This window comes from Pteropus medius, unplaced genomic scaffold (genome assembly GCF_902729225.1).
Source record: "Pteropus medius unplaced genomic scaffold, Ma_sr-lr_union100, whole genome shotgun sequence".
NCBI lineage: Eukaryota > Metazoa > Chordata > Mammalia > Chiroptera > Pteropodidae > Pteropus > Pteropus medius.
The window spans coordinates 6,802,127-6,820,654 of NW_024349803.1; the positions used below are offsets into that span (position 1 = coordinate 6,802,127).

Sequence of the window (18,528 nt, forward strand, 5' to 3'; positions counted from 1 at the left end):
GCAGTGGCATTAATTGCTTCTCTTACTAACTGTCCTTGAGCACTTGGGAGGCCCAGCAGCCCCAGGCAGGTGAGGGAAGAGACCCACCTGTAGAACCGGAGTGTTATACGGTCCTGTGCACGGCCCTTTGAGTGATTCTTAAAGCTCTGGTTCCTCTGGATTCTGTGAGACCCCTGTCTCCCCCGTCCTATGCACATCAGTGAAGGGCCACCTCGGGGCAAGAGGATGACAGACTCATGTACTAAAGCAGGACAGGGAACACATCATCATCCCAGCAGAGGAGTGCCCTGGGGCCTCGCACGGGCACACTGGCTGTTGAGTGTAACTCCATCCAAGCAGACGCAGGCAGGGGCAGCAGCCCTACAGGACCCATGGAGTTCATCGGGCACCCCGAGGCCCGGTCCCACTAACATCACACAACAGGGGACTTCTGCTGTGCTAACCGCAGGACTGCCTTTCCCTGGCGAAAGAAGGCCCCCTCTAAGCACATGCCTGCATCCTCTCCACCACCCCACATCTGCATTCAACACTCGTGCCTTTCTTTGGAGAGGGTTTAGATGCGGATCTCAGCCTGGAGCTTGAAAATTCTTGTCCTTCTTCGAGGATCACATGTTTATTGGGGTCCAGCTTCATATTCTCAAAAGGCCATTGGATTGTGCCCCTGAGGAATATGTCTATGTACAAAGCCTTGAAGTGTGGAGCTGTAATTTTTTAAATCATCTTCCTGTGATCTTAAAACAACGAGATTGCCAAAGCGACAGCTCGAGAGAAGAACCTCAGCATTGCAGACCCACTTGGGGGTCAGCAGATGGACGTGCCAGTCAGCTCTCATTTCCATTCCCGCCCCCCTCGCACCTGCCACATCGCTCCCGTCAGCGGGCAGCCTCCCCCACCCACACCACGTCCAGCTCGGCCAACGGGGGGTCAGATCCTCAGAGACAAAAGAGGGCCTTCCAGAGACGGCTGCTTCTCCATTTCGTTTTTCCTAATAGTTAGTGGCTGGGACAGAAGATAACCGCTTTAACACTTCCTTTCTCTAAAAGAAAAATAGTTTGATAGTATATTTTGAATATAGATGTTCTTATAGTCAGATTGAGAATTGAATTTGAATGTTGGTCCACATGTTCGTGTTGTTGCTGTGATCTTTTTATCATGAATTTTTCCTTTCTTTCTACATTTTCCTTAAAAAAAAAAAAAGATGGCCTTCAAAAATGTGTTTTCAGTGTTGTATGAATGTACTTAACATGGATTCACTGGTTGTCTCTCTTCAAAGACTCTTCGACTCACAAAGGAGCAGGTTAAATGTTGATCTGAGGTTCATTTTCCAGTGTGCTGTTGTCTGACCTTTTAACGTCATCATAATATTTGTTAGCTATTACATTCAATATATCAATATGTGTGTGTATATATAGAAAGAAATCTGTTTGTAAAGTCAAATTTATATATAATATATGTAATCAAAGATACATATGTTATATATACATATGTGGATGTATGACTTATTTTTCCTTATCAACAGAATTCAGCTACCATGTATATATAAATAAACTTATTTTGTTAGCCAGAGGACTAAGTTGCTAATACATCTTGCATTCTTTTCATTTTAAAATAACTTTTACGTCTTCCTTCAGTATTAATATCACCTAACAGCCGTCTGTATTTTTAAATCTATTTTGGGTTTTATGAGAGTTATGAGCCAATAGGATTAGCAATTTATCATTTGATAAGACAAAACCTTTAAAACATGTCTGTGATTTCTCCAAAAAAGAATCATCTCGTTTCAGGTCTTTGGAGACACTGGTGTCGATGAGGGGCTATCCCTCCTTACCTTCCCCCTCCCCAGGGCTTGGACCTTTACTGTAAATATCTTTGGGTCAGGGAAATTTGAAGCTAACCTGGCCACTGAGTGTTGCCATCCTGTAAAGGATAATAGTACCTAAACTTTTGCAAACAACTTAGTAGCTTGAATACTTCATGTAGCCTTGGACAATACATCTTGGAATTCACAAGGATGCAGCTTCTCAGAATCCAGTAGGCCTCACGCGTATTAGGATGTTGTCATAACACAGTTCGATGGGCACCATGGGCCCTTCACAGTAAGAATACCATGTCTAAATAAACGAGGGACATTGCCGGCCTTTACTTGATCACGTTGGTTCCTTAATCTGTCAATCATATAACCAACGTTGATATTTATAAAGTACCTTCTGTGTCATCTCAAAAAGGCAAAGTAGAAGAAAAAAAGAAAAGAATTGTAGTGTCCTAATCAGCAAGGAAGAACACATAGAATATTCCAGTAGGTGACCAGGGTTTTTAACTCTTCCCGTGTGACCTTGGGTAGGTACCCTGCTCTCTGGCTGGTGGGACACAGAGGCTGTCCTAGATAAGTCACTGGACTAGGAGTCAGAGGGGGCCTTCCTTCTTATCCAGCTCTGCTACTTTCTGAACATGGGACGTGGGGCAAGTCATTGCAGCTCTCAAGGTCCTCGTCACATAAGGGGACAATAGCCAATCATAGGACATGCAGTGATATTCCTGGAGTTGTGTGGTGTGCAGCCCAAATGGCAGTACATGTCAACCCTGTGCCTACCTCCTAAGGTTGAACTGAGGACTCATGAAATAAAATATGGAAATCATACACAGCCCCGGAAAGGGTTCAGCACACGCTGGAAGTTGATTCCCTTCCTTTCTCTCACTGGAGGTGTATTCCCACACTACAGGATCTGGGACAAATATTTAGCCTCTGGGCTTTGGTTGCTTGGTTTCTCTAGGGTAAAACTTGAGTGCAGTGGTTTTTAGGTCCATTATGTCACCCCTGGGGCTGGAGGATCCAATCACTGAGAAGTGATTGAGGTGGGACCACGACAACATGCCTTAGCGGGTTCTGAGGAATTAAAACCGGGGGGTGCCATCCAATCCTAACTTGGAGTACCCTTCAAGAGCTTCCTGGAAAACTGTCTCTTTGTTTTACTTATTTGTTTTCTGACAGATGAGGAAACAGATGTACAGGCAGCGGCCAGAGGGAAATAGGTGCCCAACCTGTGTGGGACCTGAATTTGCCCAAGATCCTTGTCTAATGCAGTAGTGAGTTAGAGCCCAGGCCAGGGAGTGGAAAGTACAGTCCAGAGAGGGGAAGAAACAATGCAGTCCAGGTGAAGCGGCCGATGAACAGCGGTTTTCAAGGGAAGAAAGATGCTAGGAAGGGACCTGCCGCTGCGGCCAGGACGGAGGGAGCGGAAAGGGAGCAACAGACTCGGTTTGTTTCTCTTGACACCCTGGGGCTGCCTCCTGCCGTGGCTGGTTCACATCCGTTTCCATCCTCTGTTACCGGTCTAGACATGTGTGCCCATTCGCACATTCATGGACACAGCACACGTAAGAATGTAGAAAGCCCTGAAATTGGCCCTGGAACAACTGGATTCATTTAGTCCTGGCTCAGCCACTCACTGCACTTGTGATCTGAGCCTCAATTTACTCATCTGTGAAATGGGGCTGCTCGATGCAAGCCTTGCCCTCTCTTCGGTAGCGAAATACAAACACCCAGATGAGCCGCCCCTACAGCCTGCACTGATCCAGCCTCCCCCACCACCAGCAGAAAAATCTGGGAGGTCTGGCACATGATCCTCCAGAGAATGCACGAGTGCCTCTCTGCATGCAGGCCTGGACAGAGCCCGGTTCTCTTTCAGCTCAGTGAATGATGGAAGCTCATGGAAAACAGCAGACAAAGCAGCCCTGGGGCTAGGGGAGCTTCCAGAGAGGCCCATGACCAGACCACAGGGACGCTGGGGCTGGAAACCAAAAGCCACTGGACTCTGTAAACCCACTAGGCACAGCAGAGGCAGAAGGGGTGATGAGCTCAAAGCGAGTGGTGGTGGATGTGCCCGCCGGTCCCAGCTCCGGCATGTCCCTCCAGAGGCACAGGGCATCCTTCAGAGGGACACGGTCATCATCCCCCCTGGATAGCCCCCCGACCTCCAGGACCAATGCCATGAGTGGCCTGGTCCGAGCACCCAGGGTCTATGTAGGGATGGCACCCAGTGGGTACACAGGTGGCCTGGGTGCCCGCGTGACCCGCCGAGCCCTGGGCATTAGCAGTGTCTTTCTGCAGGGGCTGCGGAGCTCAGGCCTGGCCACAGCACCTGCTCCAGGCCTAGAGAGGGACCTCAGTGCTGTTGAAGACCTGGGGGGCTGCCTGGTGGAATACATGGCCAAAGTGCACGCCCTCGAGCAAATCAGCCAGGAGCTGGAGGCAGAACTGCGGATGCACCTGGAAAGCAAGGCTGGGCGTTCAGAGAGCTGGGGCGCCCTCAGGGCCTCCTGGGCCAGCAGCTGCCAGCAGGTGAGTTCCCAGGCCCAGGACCAAGGGCTTTGCAGAGGGCCGGAAGGGGTTGCTGACTGATTGCCTTTTACACCATCTCTGGGAGGTCATTATTATAGAACAAGCAGGCTGAGGCAGAAGACGGGGCAGGGGAGTGAGTGGTCTGAGGTTGATAAAACTGACCATAACCTCTTCTACTTTCTTGCTTAAATACTAATGACAGTAATAACAGCAATAACAACCACTACCATTGACTGTGGCGTACCAGGGGCCAGGCCCACGTGAGTCCCTGTACTTGGCACTGTCTCCTCTAATACTCACAGCTGTGCTATGCCATGGTTCGTTCACTGATTGCATTTTTCAGACGAGGAAACTGAGGCACCAATAGTTATTTGACCCAGATCATACAGCTGGTAGGGGGATGGAGCTGAGATTTGAACTTGAATTTTTCTGGTTCCAAAGCTTACATTTGTCACATGAACGTGGGCTGCCTCTGTAACCTTTGTGTTAAGAAAGGGTTTTCAGCCATCATCAGATGGAATACCGTTGAATGTGTGTAGCGTAAAAAAGTGGCTAAATGGGGGTATGTTCTTGTATCCATCTGTCACAGCACTGTCCAATGGAAATATGAGCCACATAAATAATTTACAAATTTCTATTACCCACGGTAAAAGAAAAGTAAAAATAAACAGGTGAAGTTAAATCTTATTTAATACAATGTATTTTAATGTTGTTTCAATATATGAGCAATGTAAAAAATATGAATGAGATAATTTACCTTCGAATAGAACTTTCTGCAATGATGGGAACGTCCTGTAGCCACATTGTCTAGCCACTAGTTACATATGACTACTGAGCACTTGAAATGTGGCTATGAGACTGAGGAATTTAAATTTTTATTTTGTTTTTGTTACTCCAAGTAGTCACATGTGGCTAGTGGCTGTCCTATGGGACAGGACAGGACACAGAGATTTCATCTTTCTCCCTTGCTTAATCAAGACCGCTCTCCAGGGCGATTTCTGCAGAGCGCCCTGCTCATCCATCATGTCTGGCCTGCAGCCTGTGGTTCTAACGCTGGGACTCCAGCCAGCACTGCACATCTCATCTGTCTCTTTGTGGGTGGTTGCCTTCTCTCCTCCCCTCCCCCCACCAAGTGCTGGCTTGGGGATCCCTCTGAGCTAAATCAGCCTCTCACCCGGCCAGGGACTGCCAGCTCAGACCCATTCCTTTGCGGGGCCCAGCATGAGGCCCCCCCAAGCAGAGATTACAAACCTTCCCTAGTGTGTGGCCGAGAGATGCTGAGCAGGCACTCTCGGGACCTCCCCACTTGCCCTTGCTATCACCCATTCCATCCCAGAATGCTTCTCCTTCAGTGTCAGTCTGTACCCAGCTGACACAGTACACACGACATATAACACTGTCCTCCCAGCTCCGCCCTGGAGTTGCTGCTCTGCTCGCATCCAGCTGGGCTGTGAGGTGGAGCCATCTCAGAGCAGCCGGGGCCGTAAAGCCATCAAATCTATGGTAGCCATTCCTCTAAGATTCACCCGAACGGGTCCTATTTCAAATATTTTTGTTCTTTAAATTACCAGAATATCCTTAGATATGCTAATTATTTCAGCATCTGCCGAAGAGCTTCTTACACTCAGATGCCACACGGATTTTTCATAAGAAGTTAGCCATCCCTATTTCTAGGTCAAAATATATGGCTACAAAACTTAGTCCATACTCAACAGACACTAATTTGATCTGGCTCCAGCTAACTACAGGGGCTTGGGCGATTTACCTAACTTCTCTGATCTTCAGTTTCCTTACCTATGAAATGGGATTAATAATGCTGTGGATATTCCAGTAAATCCGTAGATAATAAGCTGCATGTTTCCTGCCTGAAAGTAGACTGGACTGGAACACTACACAGGGACAGCAGCGCAGCCACAGTGCTGCAGGGGTGAAGGCCCAATGCCAAGACCTTCAAGCCCCCGCCACAGATGTTCAGAATCCCAAATGAAGGGCATTTTCCTGTTAAGTGACTATAACTGAGATCCTAGATATGAATACAGAGTTCTCTTTTTCTTCCTTTTACTAAAACATGGACTTAAAGCTATAGTTAGACCAACCTGGAGTTATTTCTGTATCACACGGCCCAGCCTTCCAGTATATTAATATCTGTCCCATCAAGAACAAAAGAAAATTCTATACGTTTGAGAAATATATGTGATTTTCCCTTTGACCCTCTTACAAAACACCTACACTGTTCCACCCCCTTCAGATCCCAACACATGGTTGTAAGATGGGTTTCCTGATACCCAGCCTCCCATCCTGGTATTCTCTGCACAGTTACCAGAATGATCTTTCAGACACACAGGATCTGACTACATTACGTTCCCGCCCCAAATCCTTCTGGGCCCCTCGTCTCTGACGAGACACAATCCATGACCCTGGGCTCAGTCCGCAAGGCCCTTCTGAAGCCACCCGACTTTCCCAGCCGCACCACCCACCTGGGGGCCCTCAGCCTGGCTGCTACTCTGTGATGCTTTCCCTGCTCCTTTTATGATCTCGTGACAGCCTGTACGCACATCCATTCTGCAGTTACCATGTTGTCCTGTGATCATTTGTATGTCCATGCCCTCATACTTCAGGCCCACTTAGACAAAGACCAGATCTTCCCAGCACAGTGAGAAAAGTGGGAAGAGTCAGCTTATGCATGTTGTTGGCTGTTGTCCCTGCTTTGCTGAGGGCTTCTGACTTTTCCTGTCAAGTTAATGATGCTGATAATAAGCTTTGGTGACAGCGGGCCTTTTCATCCTCAAAAAGGCCAAACAGGAGATTGAAATTAGGCGACTCGCATGCCTAAGAGCTGCAGCTAGAAGGAGAATGGGGACAGAGGAGGTACAGCACAGAGGCGGCATTTCAAAGCACCAGCTGTGAGCAGAAGCCAGGGCCAGTAGATGCTGCCTGGGGAGGAAGGGGGAATGTGGAGGCTTAGGTTTCCACCGAAATCGGTGGCCTCCATGGGAGAATACAGCAGCTTATACCTCTGATAGCAAAGGCTGTCAGCTGGAGGAAAAGAGGACTCAAAATTACTGAAAGGCAAGAAGATTAGAATTTAAAATGAGCCTGATTTAAAATGGAACTGCTGCTCACAGTCTCTTTTCTGTCCCTTGCAAACAGAGAGCCCATACTCTGGGGACCTGCCTATTCAGAGAAACTGCTAGAAATAGCCAATCTAGATCAGGGCCAGGGTTTTCTCCCCCTCAGAAGCTGTGGTCCCAGCGCGGTCTTGTTTCTTGTTTGTTGTTGTTGTTGTTGTTGTTGTTGTTGTTGTTTTAATAAATAAATAAGATCTAATCCCTTCCCACTGAATAAAAAGAAAGGTAATAGGGATATTGTTCATACTTCATAACCTGGCATCCCTGAAAGGGGGAGGGAGAAAGAACCATGAGCTGTTTTAGAATCTGCAAAAGCCTCAATACATTTATCCAAGACAAAACCACTCCACTTATGTTTTAATAAATGCAATTCGTTTGGTCAGAGCAGGCCAGCCAGGTAGTCACTCTGTTAGCCAAGCTATGAGCTCTGGTGATGGTGGGCCTTTTCATCCAAACACAAGATTGAAATTAGGCCACACTAAAGTATCTTCAGAAATGTAACTATACAAAGAAAAATATATTTAGGAGAATTCTCTTAGGGAGAGTGATATATAGGGTTGGAAGAAATATTTTGATGGAGCAGGGAGGGGAGGGAGGCGCGAGGCTGCTCCCAAAGGTCTTGGTCACTAAACCATTTTCTAAGAAGGATGGATCTGATTTCCTGGGGGCTTTTGTTTTGCTTCATGGAGTATCAGGGAGGGAGCAGAATGGCTAAAGAAAATAGGGGAGAAGCTAAACCCTGTCGCTTGGGGCCTCTTTCTATGTTCTTCACAAACACCGAGCTCAGCCACTCTTAAATCTCTTAAAGTGTGAGGTCCATGTTGAGGAATAGAGGGGCAGACGAGTCTAGATGATGGAAAATACAGGGCTGTACTGCAAAGACTGGGGATTTTGAAGCCAGAGAGCCCTGAGGTCAAACTCAGGCCCTGTGTGACTTTGAGATAAGTTCTTCATTGATCTCTCTACATCTCTATTTCTCATCTAGATAATGAGGATGATGAAATATCTCTAAGAAGTAAACACTAGTGGTCTTCCTCCCGATATTCAAAAGCAAAGAGTGCTCACCATCTCTACTACTATGGAACATTGGTTCAACACAATAGTCAATGCGATTAGACAAGAGAAAGCAACTGGAGGTATAAGACATGGAAAGAAAGAGGGAAAATGATGGTCTTTCTGGAAGGCGCAAAGGGATCCATGTGGAAAATGTACAACAAACAGTAAGATAGTTTTAGTAAAGTAGCGGGTTATAAAATAATGTTAACATATATATAAATAGCATATATATAAACAACAAAAAGATGTAAGGGAACAGAAAATCTCATAATAGCAAAAAATAAAAGGCCTCTTAATAAACTTAACAAGAAATGTCCAAAATGCATGAGACAACAATAAAACCCTCCTGAAAGACACAAATGGAAAAAATATCATATCCTTGAATATAGAGAGTCAGTAGCATAAAGATGTCAGTTCTCCCTAAATTAATTTATAAATTTAATGTAATTCTAATTTTTTTAAATACCATTTTTTAGAACTAGATGGACTTATTATAAATTTTATTTGTTGATACAAAAAGGCAAGAATAGCTAAAAAAATAAAAACCAAAAAAAAAAAAGCAAGAGGAAGTAGTACATCAATATGTTAAAACATACTAGAAAGTCTCAATCATTAAATCTATTTCATTTTGCCTCATATAAGATGGGAAGACCAATGAAACAGAACAGAATTTTAAAGTAAGCCCTACTGCATGTGGAAATTTAGTATTGATAAAGGCAATATTTGATATGACTGGAAAAAAGAATGGACTTTTTAATAAGTAATATTCAGACAAATGGACAGAGGACAATAATAAAATTGGACCCATCCTTCACTGCACCCTAGGATCAATTCCAAATATATCTTAGATTCAAATGTAAAAGAGGAAACCATACAAGTAGAAAGCATGGGTGAATTCCTTTATAACTTAGGTATGGGAAATTTTTCCTTGATATAATTCAAAACCTAAAATCAATAAAGGAAAATATTGATATAGTTGATTACCAAAATTTTTTAAATTTTGAATTGCAAAACTAAAAGATAAATGACAAACTTAAAAAAAAAGTATTTGCAACTAAGAATATAAAATGTTAATATTCCTATTCTGTAAACAGCATTTCAAATTTGAGGTTTAAAAAAAGCCAGCAACACTCTTATTTTTAAATTGCCTAGACATATGAATGGTTGACATAAAAATAAATGAAAATGGTTCTTAACTGTATAAAAGGATGCTCAACTTCACTCATAATAAGAGAAATTAAAAACAAACAAACAAAAAACACTGACCTGAGATACCATTTTCACCTATCAGATTGGCAAAACTCCAAAAAAATGTGTCAATGTATTTTGTTGATGAGGCTCTATGGAAACAGGCAAGTTCATAGGATGATGGGAATGGAAAATGTTATAACCCCTTTGGAGAAGAATTTGGCAATATCTAGACAAATTATATATGCATTTATATACGTTATTTGATCAAGCAATCTCACTTCTAAGAATCTCTCCCAATGCCACGTTGGCAAAAACATGGATAAGAAGTATGCATAAGGCTGTTTACGTCAGTCTTATCAATAATAGCAAAAGATTGTTAACAACCCAAATATCTATCAACAGTAGAATAGTGGAATAAGCAATGACACATCTACAAAAGGAATGAATAGCTCTATAGCTATTATGGAGAGATTTCCAGGATACATTGTGGAATTAAAAAGCAAGGTGGAGAAAGTGTGTATGTCATTCTACCCATTTATCTAAGAAAGAGGAAAGGATATGAACATATACACACGTTTGCTTATAATTGAAAAAAAAAAACCAGAATAAAAAAAAAAACCTAAGTGTTTTTAAATGATCACTTGTAAGATAAGAGAGAGAATAGGGTAGAGGGAAAAGAGATAGACAATAGAATTCTTTTAATTTATCGAGATGACTTTGGAACCATGCAAATATTTAATAGAATTATAAGACAAATTAAATCTTAAAAAGTGAACCCTAAAAATCAAAAGGAAAAGGGAACAAATGAACCCAACTATGTATCAAATCAATGATATAATCACACAGAGAAGAACTATTCCAAGTGACTTTTTAAACCAAAGTAATTCGACTATATATTCTTGTAGGGATACAAAAAGAGTACTGCAAGATAAACCTTAAATAAGTTTTAGTAATCATATTGTCGGTAGTGGTGTTGGTGTTGTCATTCTGGCACTGGTGTCTGTGTGTATGTGTGCATGTGTGCTGTGGGATAAAGCAAAAGAATAATTATATGTGTGTCATTGAGAACTGAGACTTTCAGTGTGAGTGAGAGGCAATACAGTTGTAAGACTGATAAAGTTTAGTAACCATTCTTTTCTAAATTTGAATTGGAATTATCCATATAAACTCATAATGTGCGTGATCAAAAAATAAATAAATACCTGGTTCCTAGCTCTGGCCAGTGAAAAGACCAAGAAATAATAGTCAAGCCAGTGACAATGAGCATTTTTAGTCCAGATTTTGGTGTCTAACTACCTTCTTTCACTAAGAAAAAACAGAGGCCTTTTAGAGAAATGGCTGAATCCAGGCTTGGGGGCAGGAAATGTACAAGATGAGTCTAAAATGTCTTGTCCTGTGAAAACCAAGGAAGCTATGAGGAACTACTAGAGTCATGTCAAAAGACTTAGGAGTCAATTTGAATAAGATCCCACTAACCAAAGATAATGAAGTATCAGTAAGACTATTAACTTCAGTGGATTGTAACAAACTAAATATGCTTAAATCTATGAGTTCAGTATAATGCAAAACAAAAACAAAACAAAACAAAACAAAAATCCCTAATTAGTTACCTGTGGAGTCTACGGAGGAACCAACTCATTATTTTGAAAACTGGTAAATGATGAGAAAGAATTGGCCTTTTTTTTCCGCTTTTCCCATAAGATCTATAGGTAGGTACATCAGGGTTAAAAAAATAGAACTGGGTATTTGATATTGAGGAATTGTTATTCATTTTTAAATATAATGATTGTGAAGTTATGTGTTTTTGTAAAATAGCTTTATAATCCAGCGATACATGCTGAAATATTTGAAAAATAAATAATATCTGGTATTTGTTCAAAATAATCTGAGCAGAGTAAAAATTTGAGGGGGTACAGGTGAAACAAAATAGGCCATGCATTCATGATCGTGGAAGCTGGGTGATGGGTATACGGGAGTTCATTATATCACTCTCTCTCTCTCTCTTTTTTTTTTGTTTACCATTCTCTCTTTTTACATATGTTTGAGATTTTTCTAACAAAAATGAAAATAAAATATCTACCTCATAAGGTTGGTCCATTATTTACATATAATGAAATTATGCAGGTAAATTGCTGGGTGCATAATCAATGCCCAGTTAAAGTTTGTGGAATATTTGAAAGTACAGACATCAAATGAGTAGAAACATAAAATCAGTGTTTACATACATGCATTCATGAGTTGTTCAACCCATAAATGCTTCAGAAGTTTAGAAGAGAATGTATTGACCAGTCCTGAGCAAGGACCAGGAAGTGGAGACTAAATGTGGGACACAAAAAATATGCCAAACGATGGCACTTCAGCGCAGGGCCCCACATGGACAAAGGCTGAAAGTCAGGACCAGGCGTGATCATCTGCAAGGCAATCTGAATATGGGGCAGACTTCCTAACTGTCAAAAAGAAATTTTGCACTTGGACACTTGTTAAAAGTGGCAAGACAGATTTTATTCAGGCTACTGCAGTAAGGGAGAGAGACTTCAGTATAGAACTGAGCTCAACTCCACAGAATCAAAAGGCAGGAGACTTTAAATGCTGGGGTGTGCCAAAGTACAAACAAAAAGTATTGAAGGAGGTTAAGAGAGGGGATGGTTTATGTGACTAGGCCATCTGTGTTTACTAACTGGTGCTTGTTCAGAGGAGAAACACACTTCTCATAGCCTTATGACAGGGACAAACTAGAGCTACACATCTACCAAAGTTAGCATTGTACGCTCCCACAGAAACTGGGGATGGGGGGGCTATCACCACATATGTTTGCATTTCACAGATGTGGTTCCCAGGTCCTTGAGAAAACATTCTGGGTAACAGGAGATTTATTTCTCAAAGGGGCAAAGAAAGGATTTACAATTCCAGGTTTCCTAAAGTAATTGCCTATGAAAAGGGCGTTCAGGGGCATCTTGGAAGGTTTTGGCTGAAATGAACAGTGAATTCTTTCGGCAGCTTGAGTTTTATCAGGCAGGCATTTTAAGGCGCTGGGGTCATCCCAGGGACGTGGTCTAGGGCTGACAGAAGCCACATTAGAGTTTAGTCAGGGCCCCTCGTGGGGGGCCGAATGGCATCGTTTATGCCAAGAGTTTTAAAGTTCTCACCACCAAGTGCCAGGCCCTCCCCGGGTCACTGCCTATCCCCATCACCTCTCTGTTCCAAGAGCCTGGCACAGAGGGTCTGTGCCACAGCACGCCAAAGGCAGCCAACAAATGGTTGGCAGCGAGGACTGAATACAGAACCAGACAGCCTCAGGTTTCAAACTGGAAGCCTGAAGCTAAGGGTGGAGAGCTTCTTTGAAATCCCAGATCAGAAGTGAAATACTGGAAACAACCTTAAGTTTTGATATAACTAAATAACACAGCAGAATCTTCGGCAGCTATAAGAAAAGAATAAGGAAGCTCTTTATATACTGATGTGAAACGAGCACCAATATATATTGTTTAGTAAAAAGGCAGATTGCAAAACCCTGTCTATGCTATGCTACTATTTGTGTTTTTTAAAAAGTGTGGGAAGGCAGACTCTCTCTGGAAGCACACCCAGGGGTTGGTAGTAACAGAAACTTTGAGAGAGAGGACTGGGTGACTAGACACAAGAGTGGGAGCGGGCTGACTTTGAGCTATATAGTTTTTTGCACTGCTAGGATGTTTTACCTTTAAAAAAAAAATTAAAGTACTAAATAAAACTTAGGCCAACAACTTATTACTTGGGGGCGGGGGCAGCAGTTGGGTTCAGGACAGGTCTGGGGCAAGCGAAGCCCTTAGAGCCTCATAGAAGCAACAGAACCCTTTTACTGACACTTCCAGGGGGAGAGGAGAAGGTATCTCAACAGCCTCCTCTCCAAACAAAAACTCAACAAAATTATCCGTATAGAAGAGCAACAGGAAAGATCTAATGGGCGACACAATCCAGAAGAACTAAATTAACGCTTAATCCGGACAGCTGGTGCAAATTCAGGGCACAAATGTGGAGGCTCTTTACGGGGAATTACCGAAAGAATGGCTGAACCAAGCAGAACGTTCTGCAGGGGCCCCTGGCATTCCCCCAGAGGGTTTACACTGATCCACCAAAGTTGAGGACTCAATTTAGGAAAATAAAACCTAGTTTATCGTCTGTCTGGCTGGGGAAAAGCACATAAAGATTCATTTATCTGGTCGTAAACGAGCTAGCAGCGCTGACTGTCACAAATGCATTATTCAGCAGAAATGAGGAATGATTTCAGCGGTTAGCAAGCAGTAGGTAATGAAAAGCAGTAAACAGAGAGTGGAAAACTCCATTACGAACTGACCTGCTATTGGAAAACAACTTGTCATTTTTATTTATTTATTTCAAGGACTAATGAATAACCATCAAAATAAGTCTTAGGGGAAATACTACAATATGGAGAAAGAAATGAAGTTAGAAAACACCCCCATCCCCTTCAGCAGACTCAGGACAAAGTCATACAGGAGGCAAAGTAGCGTCCTCCCTGAATTCTAACTTCCTACACCTGCCAGCCCGCCCTTAGCTCCTGTCCCCTCCCTTCACTCACCCCTCCCAGCTACTCCGTCTGGCCCAGCTGCCCAGAGCACTTCCAGGCATCATCCTGGCCTTTAACTGTGTCACATTCTCATCATTTTCATTCCCATCCCTCCAGGTAAGAGCCCATTACTCAGGGCTGCTCCCAGCCAATTCTGAGAAGGAAGTTTTATTCGATAAATGAATTTGCTATTACTTACGGCATGTCTCTTAACTACTAGAGCCTCGGTTTGTTTAGCTACGTAATGAAGTTGAAAATGGCTTTCTCATGGGTCGCGGGTCCTTGTGAGGAGTAAATGAGACAAGAAAGTGAAGCTCCTGGGCTCCTGTCCTTGTCCCAAGGAGCACTGCCTGCAAAGTGAATTGCTCCCAGCAGTATTCAGACTACCTGCAGGTGCCTGGGAGCCCAGGGGTCCCCAGGGTGGAGTCCGTACCCCCCGAGGCAAGCCCTGCCTGGCACTAACTCCACTGGGCAGCCCTGGGCAGCCCCCTGAATTCCTGGGCTGTTTGCCAGATCCCAGCCCCTCCCCTGGAGGGGCACGAATGCTCTGGGGGTTCTGCAGGTCCCCCTCCAGTGTCGTCTAACAAAATCATGTTCCTTCTCTAATAAATTCATGTACTTTGATAAGACTCGTGAAGTTAAAACTGCCTACATTTTCATTATGAACTGCAGGTCTCAAATGTAAGTTTTCACAGGAAATTTTGCTCCTGTCTGATTTGGTCCTCTCAGTGATATCTGTGTCACCCAAGTAAATGGGTTATACCCCTGTCTTAGTCTGCTTGGGCTGCCATAACAAAGTACCACAGACTCGGTGGCTTAAACAACAGAAATTTCTTTTCTCACTGTCCTGGAGGCTAGAAGTCTGAGATCAAGGTGTCATTCGTGTTGTTTCTGCTGAGGCTTGTCTTTGGGGCTTATCCATGGCTCCCTTCTTCCTGCGTCTTCACATCTTCTTCCCTTTTTACATCTGTGTCCAAATTTCTTCTTTTTCTAATCAGTTATATTAGATTAGGGCCACCCTTGTGGCATCATTTTAACGTAATCACCTCTTTAAAGACCCTATCTCCAAACACAGTCACATTCTCAGGTACTGGGGGCTAGGGCTTCAAGATATGAATTTGAGGGAGACACAATTCAGCCCATAATACCCATTTTATAGACAAAGAAACTAAGGCCCACAGACATTAAGTTCCCCATTGAGTTAGTGTCTCAGCCAGGACCAGTTCAGCATTGTGTCTACCCACATTATTTAAAACCTCCTGTTACGCTTATTTATAAGACCAGTGTCAGACCTGCCTCAAATCCCAGACCCCAAGGTATAAATGAGTCTGCATATCCTTTAGTGCCTACTGTGTGATAAGATAGAGTCATAGCCATCAAGGGCTGTTCTCTGTGAGGAGTTTAAACTCTGGAGTATGCTTCCTTTGTCTCCTCTTCCCTGCCTCTTTTAATTTGGAAGAAACTGTCAGAAACAGTGATTGATCCTTACCCAAGCAGGCTCTCATTGGAACTAACTACAATGCACTAGGCTGGGCGGCTTCCAGCTTGTCAAGCCGATCAGAACTGGGACTTGAAAGTTTAATAGCTTTGCTGCCAGGGAATGGTGAAGCCCCCCAGAGGTTTCTATTTTTCTTTCTCAGTGATTTTAATGCTCAGAAAAATGTGCTGAGCAGTCGGCCCCCAAGGCAGAACGTCTTTATCTGAGCAGGGTTTAGGAATTTCGCGTGGTGCACCCCTCCACCCTAGGAGGTAGGCAGCCTCCTAAAACACATGCCTACGTCAATGCATGCCACAGACTTCTGGGCTGGGATCCATAGCCCTTGAAGGGTGATCTCCCACCAAAACCTAGTTCCATGGGCTACTAGAAGAACTTGGATAGAGTTCGTCGTAGGAGGTGAGAGGCCACACCCCACGGGTCTGGTTCCGGGGGTGAGGCATGCACCTGTTAAAGCCAGGCAGACCACCAGGAGCACACTGATTGGTGGGCAAGGTCAAGTTCATTAGCTTGCTGCAGCAAGGGAAACATGCCAGTTGGGTGGGGCTTGTTATGAGGTTCGGCTTGTGCTGGGTGATTCGGGGAAAAGTTTAAGAGCAAGGACTTGTTCAGCGTTTGATCCTATCAGGAACTGGGGGCAGTTTAATGACTGGGCATCTTATAGGTTTTATCCAGGAGAAGCGATGAATGAAGCAGGCATAAAGCTGTCATTAACAAACAGCAGTCACTCGTCACGGTGCTCACTGAACAAGGAATGTTGGCTTTTTGTGGTTGCAGAGTTTCCCTGCCTCTCTGTTCAGATATGATCATGTGTGGTCTTGTCTCTGTCTCCTCCCACCTGGATCACAGAGTGGCCCTGTCTGGTTATCGCTGATACTCTGTGAACATTTGTGTGCAGGTGGAGTACTATGGCCGACCTGTCAGCTGCCAGCTGCCAGCTGTCAAAGCCATGAGTTTACCTTCTGGTGCCCAAACTGGGCTTCTCAGCCTCCTCATGCTCAGCGGTGGGAGGGAGGGCTGTGGAGACAGAGCCGGCATGTGAGAGGTTTCCATCTTCACACAGAGCTGTGCAGGAGACTTGAGGCCAGGGGCTGAGGTATAGCTTCTTGGGCTATGCTATGGCTTTAGGAGGCAGGGCCCGCTCTGTGCCCCAGAATTGCTGAGCAGGATGTATCTCTGAGCCCACACTCCTGGGTGTCTTTCTCAGCAGTCATGCGCCTAAGCTATGAAGGAGAGAGAGCAGGGTGGTGTCTCAGACAGAGCCCACCTGTACCCTTTAACCACTTTATCCTAGAGAAGTCCAGCCTCACCTTCGGCCTAACCAGAAGTGAGGCCCTGGCCCCTAAGAGCAAGTTTCTTCATCTCTAAATTGAGTAGAATGATCTCTATTTCATAGGACTGTTGTGAGGATGCTGGGAGACGATGCACATGAACTAGAAAGTAAACCTGAGGGAGACAGGATCTTTGTGTTTCCCACTCCCCACTCTCACTCCAGCACCCACAGTGCCTGGCATGCAGTGGATGCACAGTAAATGTTGATTAAACCAACAAACAACCGTGCGCAGCAAAGTAATCGATTAATACGAGACATTTTCCTAGGGCTGCCATAACAAAATACCACAAACTGGGTGGCTTAAAACAACAGCAATTTATTCTCTAGCAGCTCTGGAGGTCGGAAGTTGGAAATCTAGAATCGGGTCCTTCTGTAGGGTCTGAGGGAGAATTTGCTTCATGCCCCGTCTCTACCTTCTAGTTGCGGCTGCCCATCCTTGTCCTTCCTTGGCATGTAGGTACATTATTCCAATCTCTGTTTCGTTCTCCCTGTGTGTCTGTGTCCAAATTTCTCTCTGAAAAGGACACCAGTCACATTAGACTAGGTCCACCCTAATGACTTCATCTTAACTTGATTCCACAAAAACCTTATTTCCAAACTAAGGTCACATTCACAGTATTCACGGGAGTGGGGGCGGCAATTAGGACATCATTGTATCTTTTGCGTGGTACACAATTCAACCCATAATAGTACATATTTTTTTTTCACATTATAGTCCTGATTTCCAACATTTAGCCTATTTCCTCAAATCTCAGTTTTAAAGGTTCCAGAAATACCAATGTTCTTGTACCTAATCCACTTCTCCCTCACTTCCTTTTGCACTTGAAATCAGATCCCAAATCCAATCAAACCACAGGCAGCTTGGGGTTCAGAAAGGAAAGCCTTGGTCCAGAGAGTGCTTTTCACATAGTAGAAACATGGTAGATGTCACTAAGGAGCTGCATGACCTTGGACAAGTTACTCCACCTCTTTCAACATCTCCCTGCAGACACAGAGCCCTTCCATAACTCCGCCGAGCAGGTGGTCACTTCACCATTCTCTTCACAGACTTGAAGAGACCAGGTGCAGCTGACTCATGTCTGTCTCCGCTCTGGCTGCTACCTGCCTGTGTGCCCTGAGGCAATTCCCTTTCACTGGAAGGCTCCTATTCTGTAAAATGAGAGAGCGGAATGCTCTGATCTCCCAAGCCTCGGGCCATAGACCTTTCTGTCACTGCTCCCCATTATCTCTGAGCTGTGAATGGAACCTAAAAAGAAGAAACATCCCTCCAGTGAGCCCAGGTCCCTAATCCTTTGTGGCTCAGCCGATTGGCTGGCTGCTGCTGGCAATGTTCAGTGATGCAGCCACCCTCTTCATTCCCAAAAGTCAGGTGGTGGCCTATGCCCCAACATTGATGAAGCATCAATTTTATTAGACACTACACAC

The 18,528-nt window shown here is 44.3% G+C and overlaps 1 protein-coding gene across 1 annotated transcript in view; it reads left to right on the forward strand.

The window, feature by feature from the left end:
• The first annotated feature begins 3,781 nt into the window (after positions 1–3,781).
• Positions 3,782–18,528, forward strand: part of BFSP2 (beaded filament structural protein 2) — a 63,232-nt gene continuing 48,485 nt past the window's right edge. Inside the window, exon 1 of the mRNA XM_039837164.1 lies at positions 3,782–4,339. Within this exon, the coding sequence (XP_039693098.1) occupies positions 3,851–4,339 (489 nt within the window). The 5' untranslated portion in view covers positions 3,782–3,850. The remainder of the gene's footprint in view (positions 4,340–18,528) is intronic.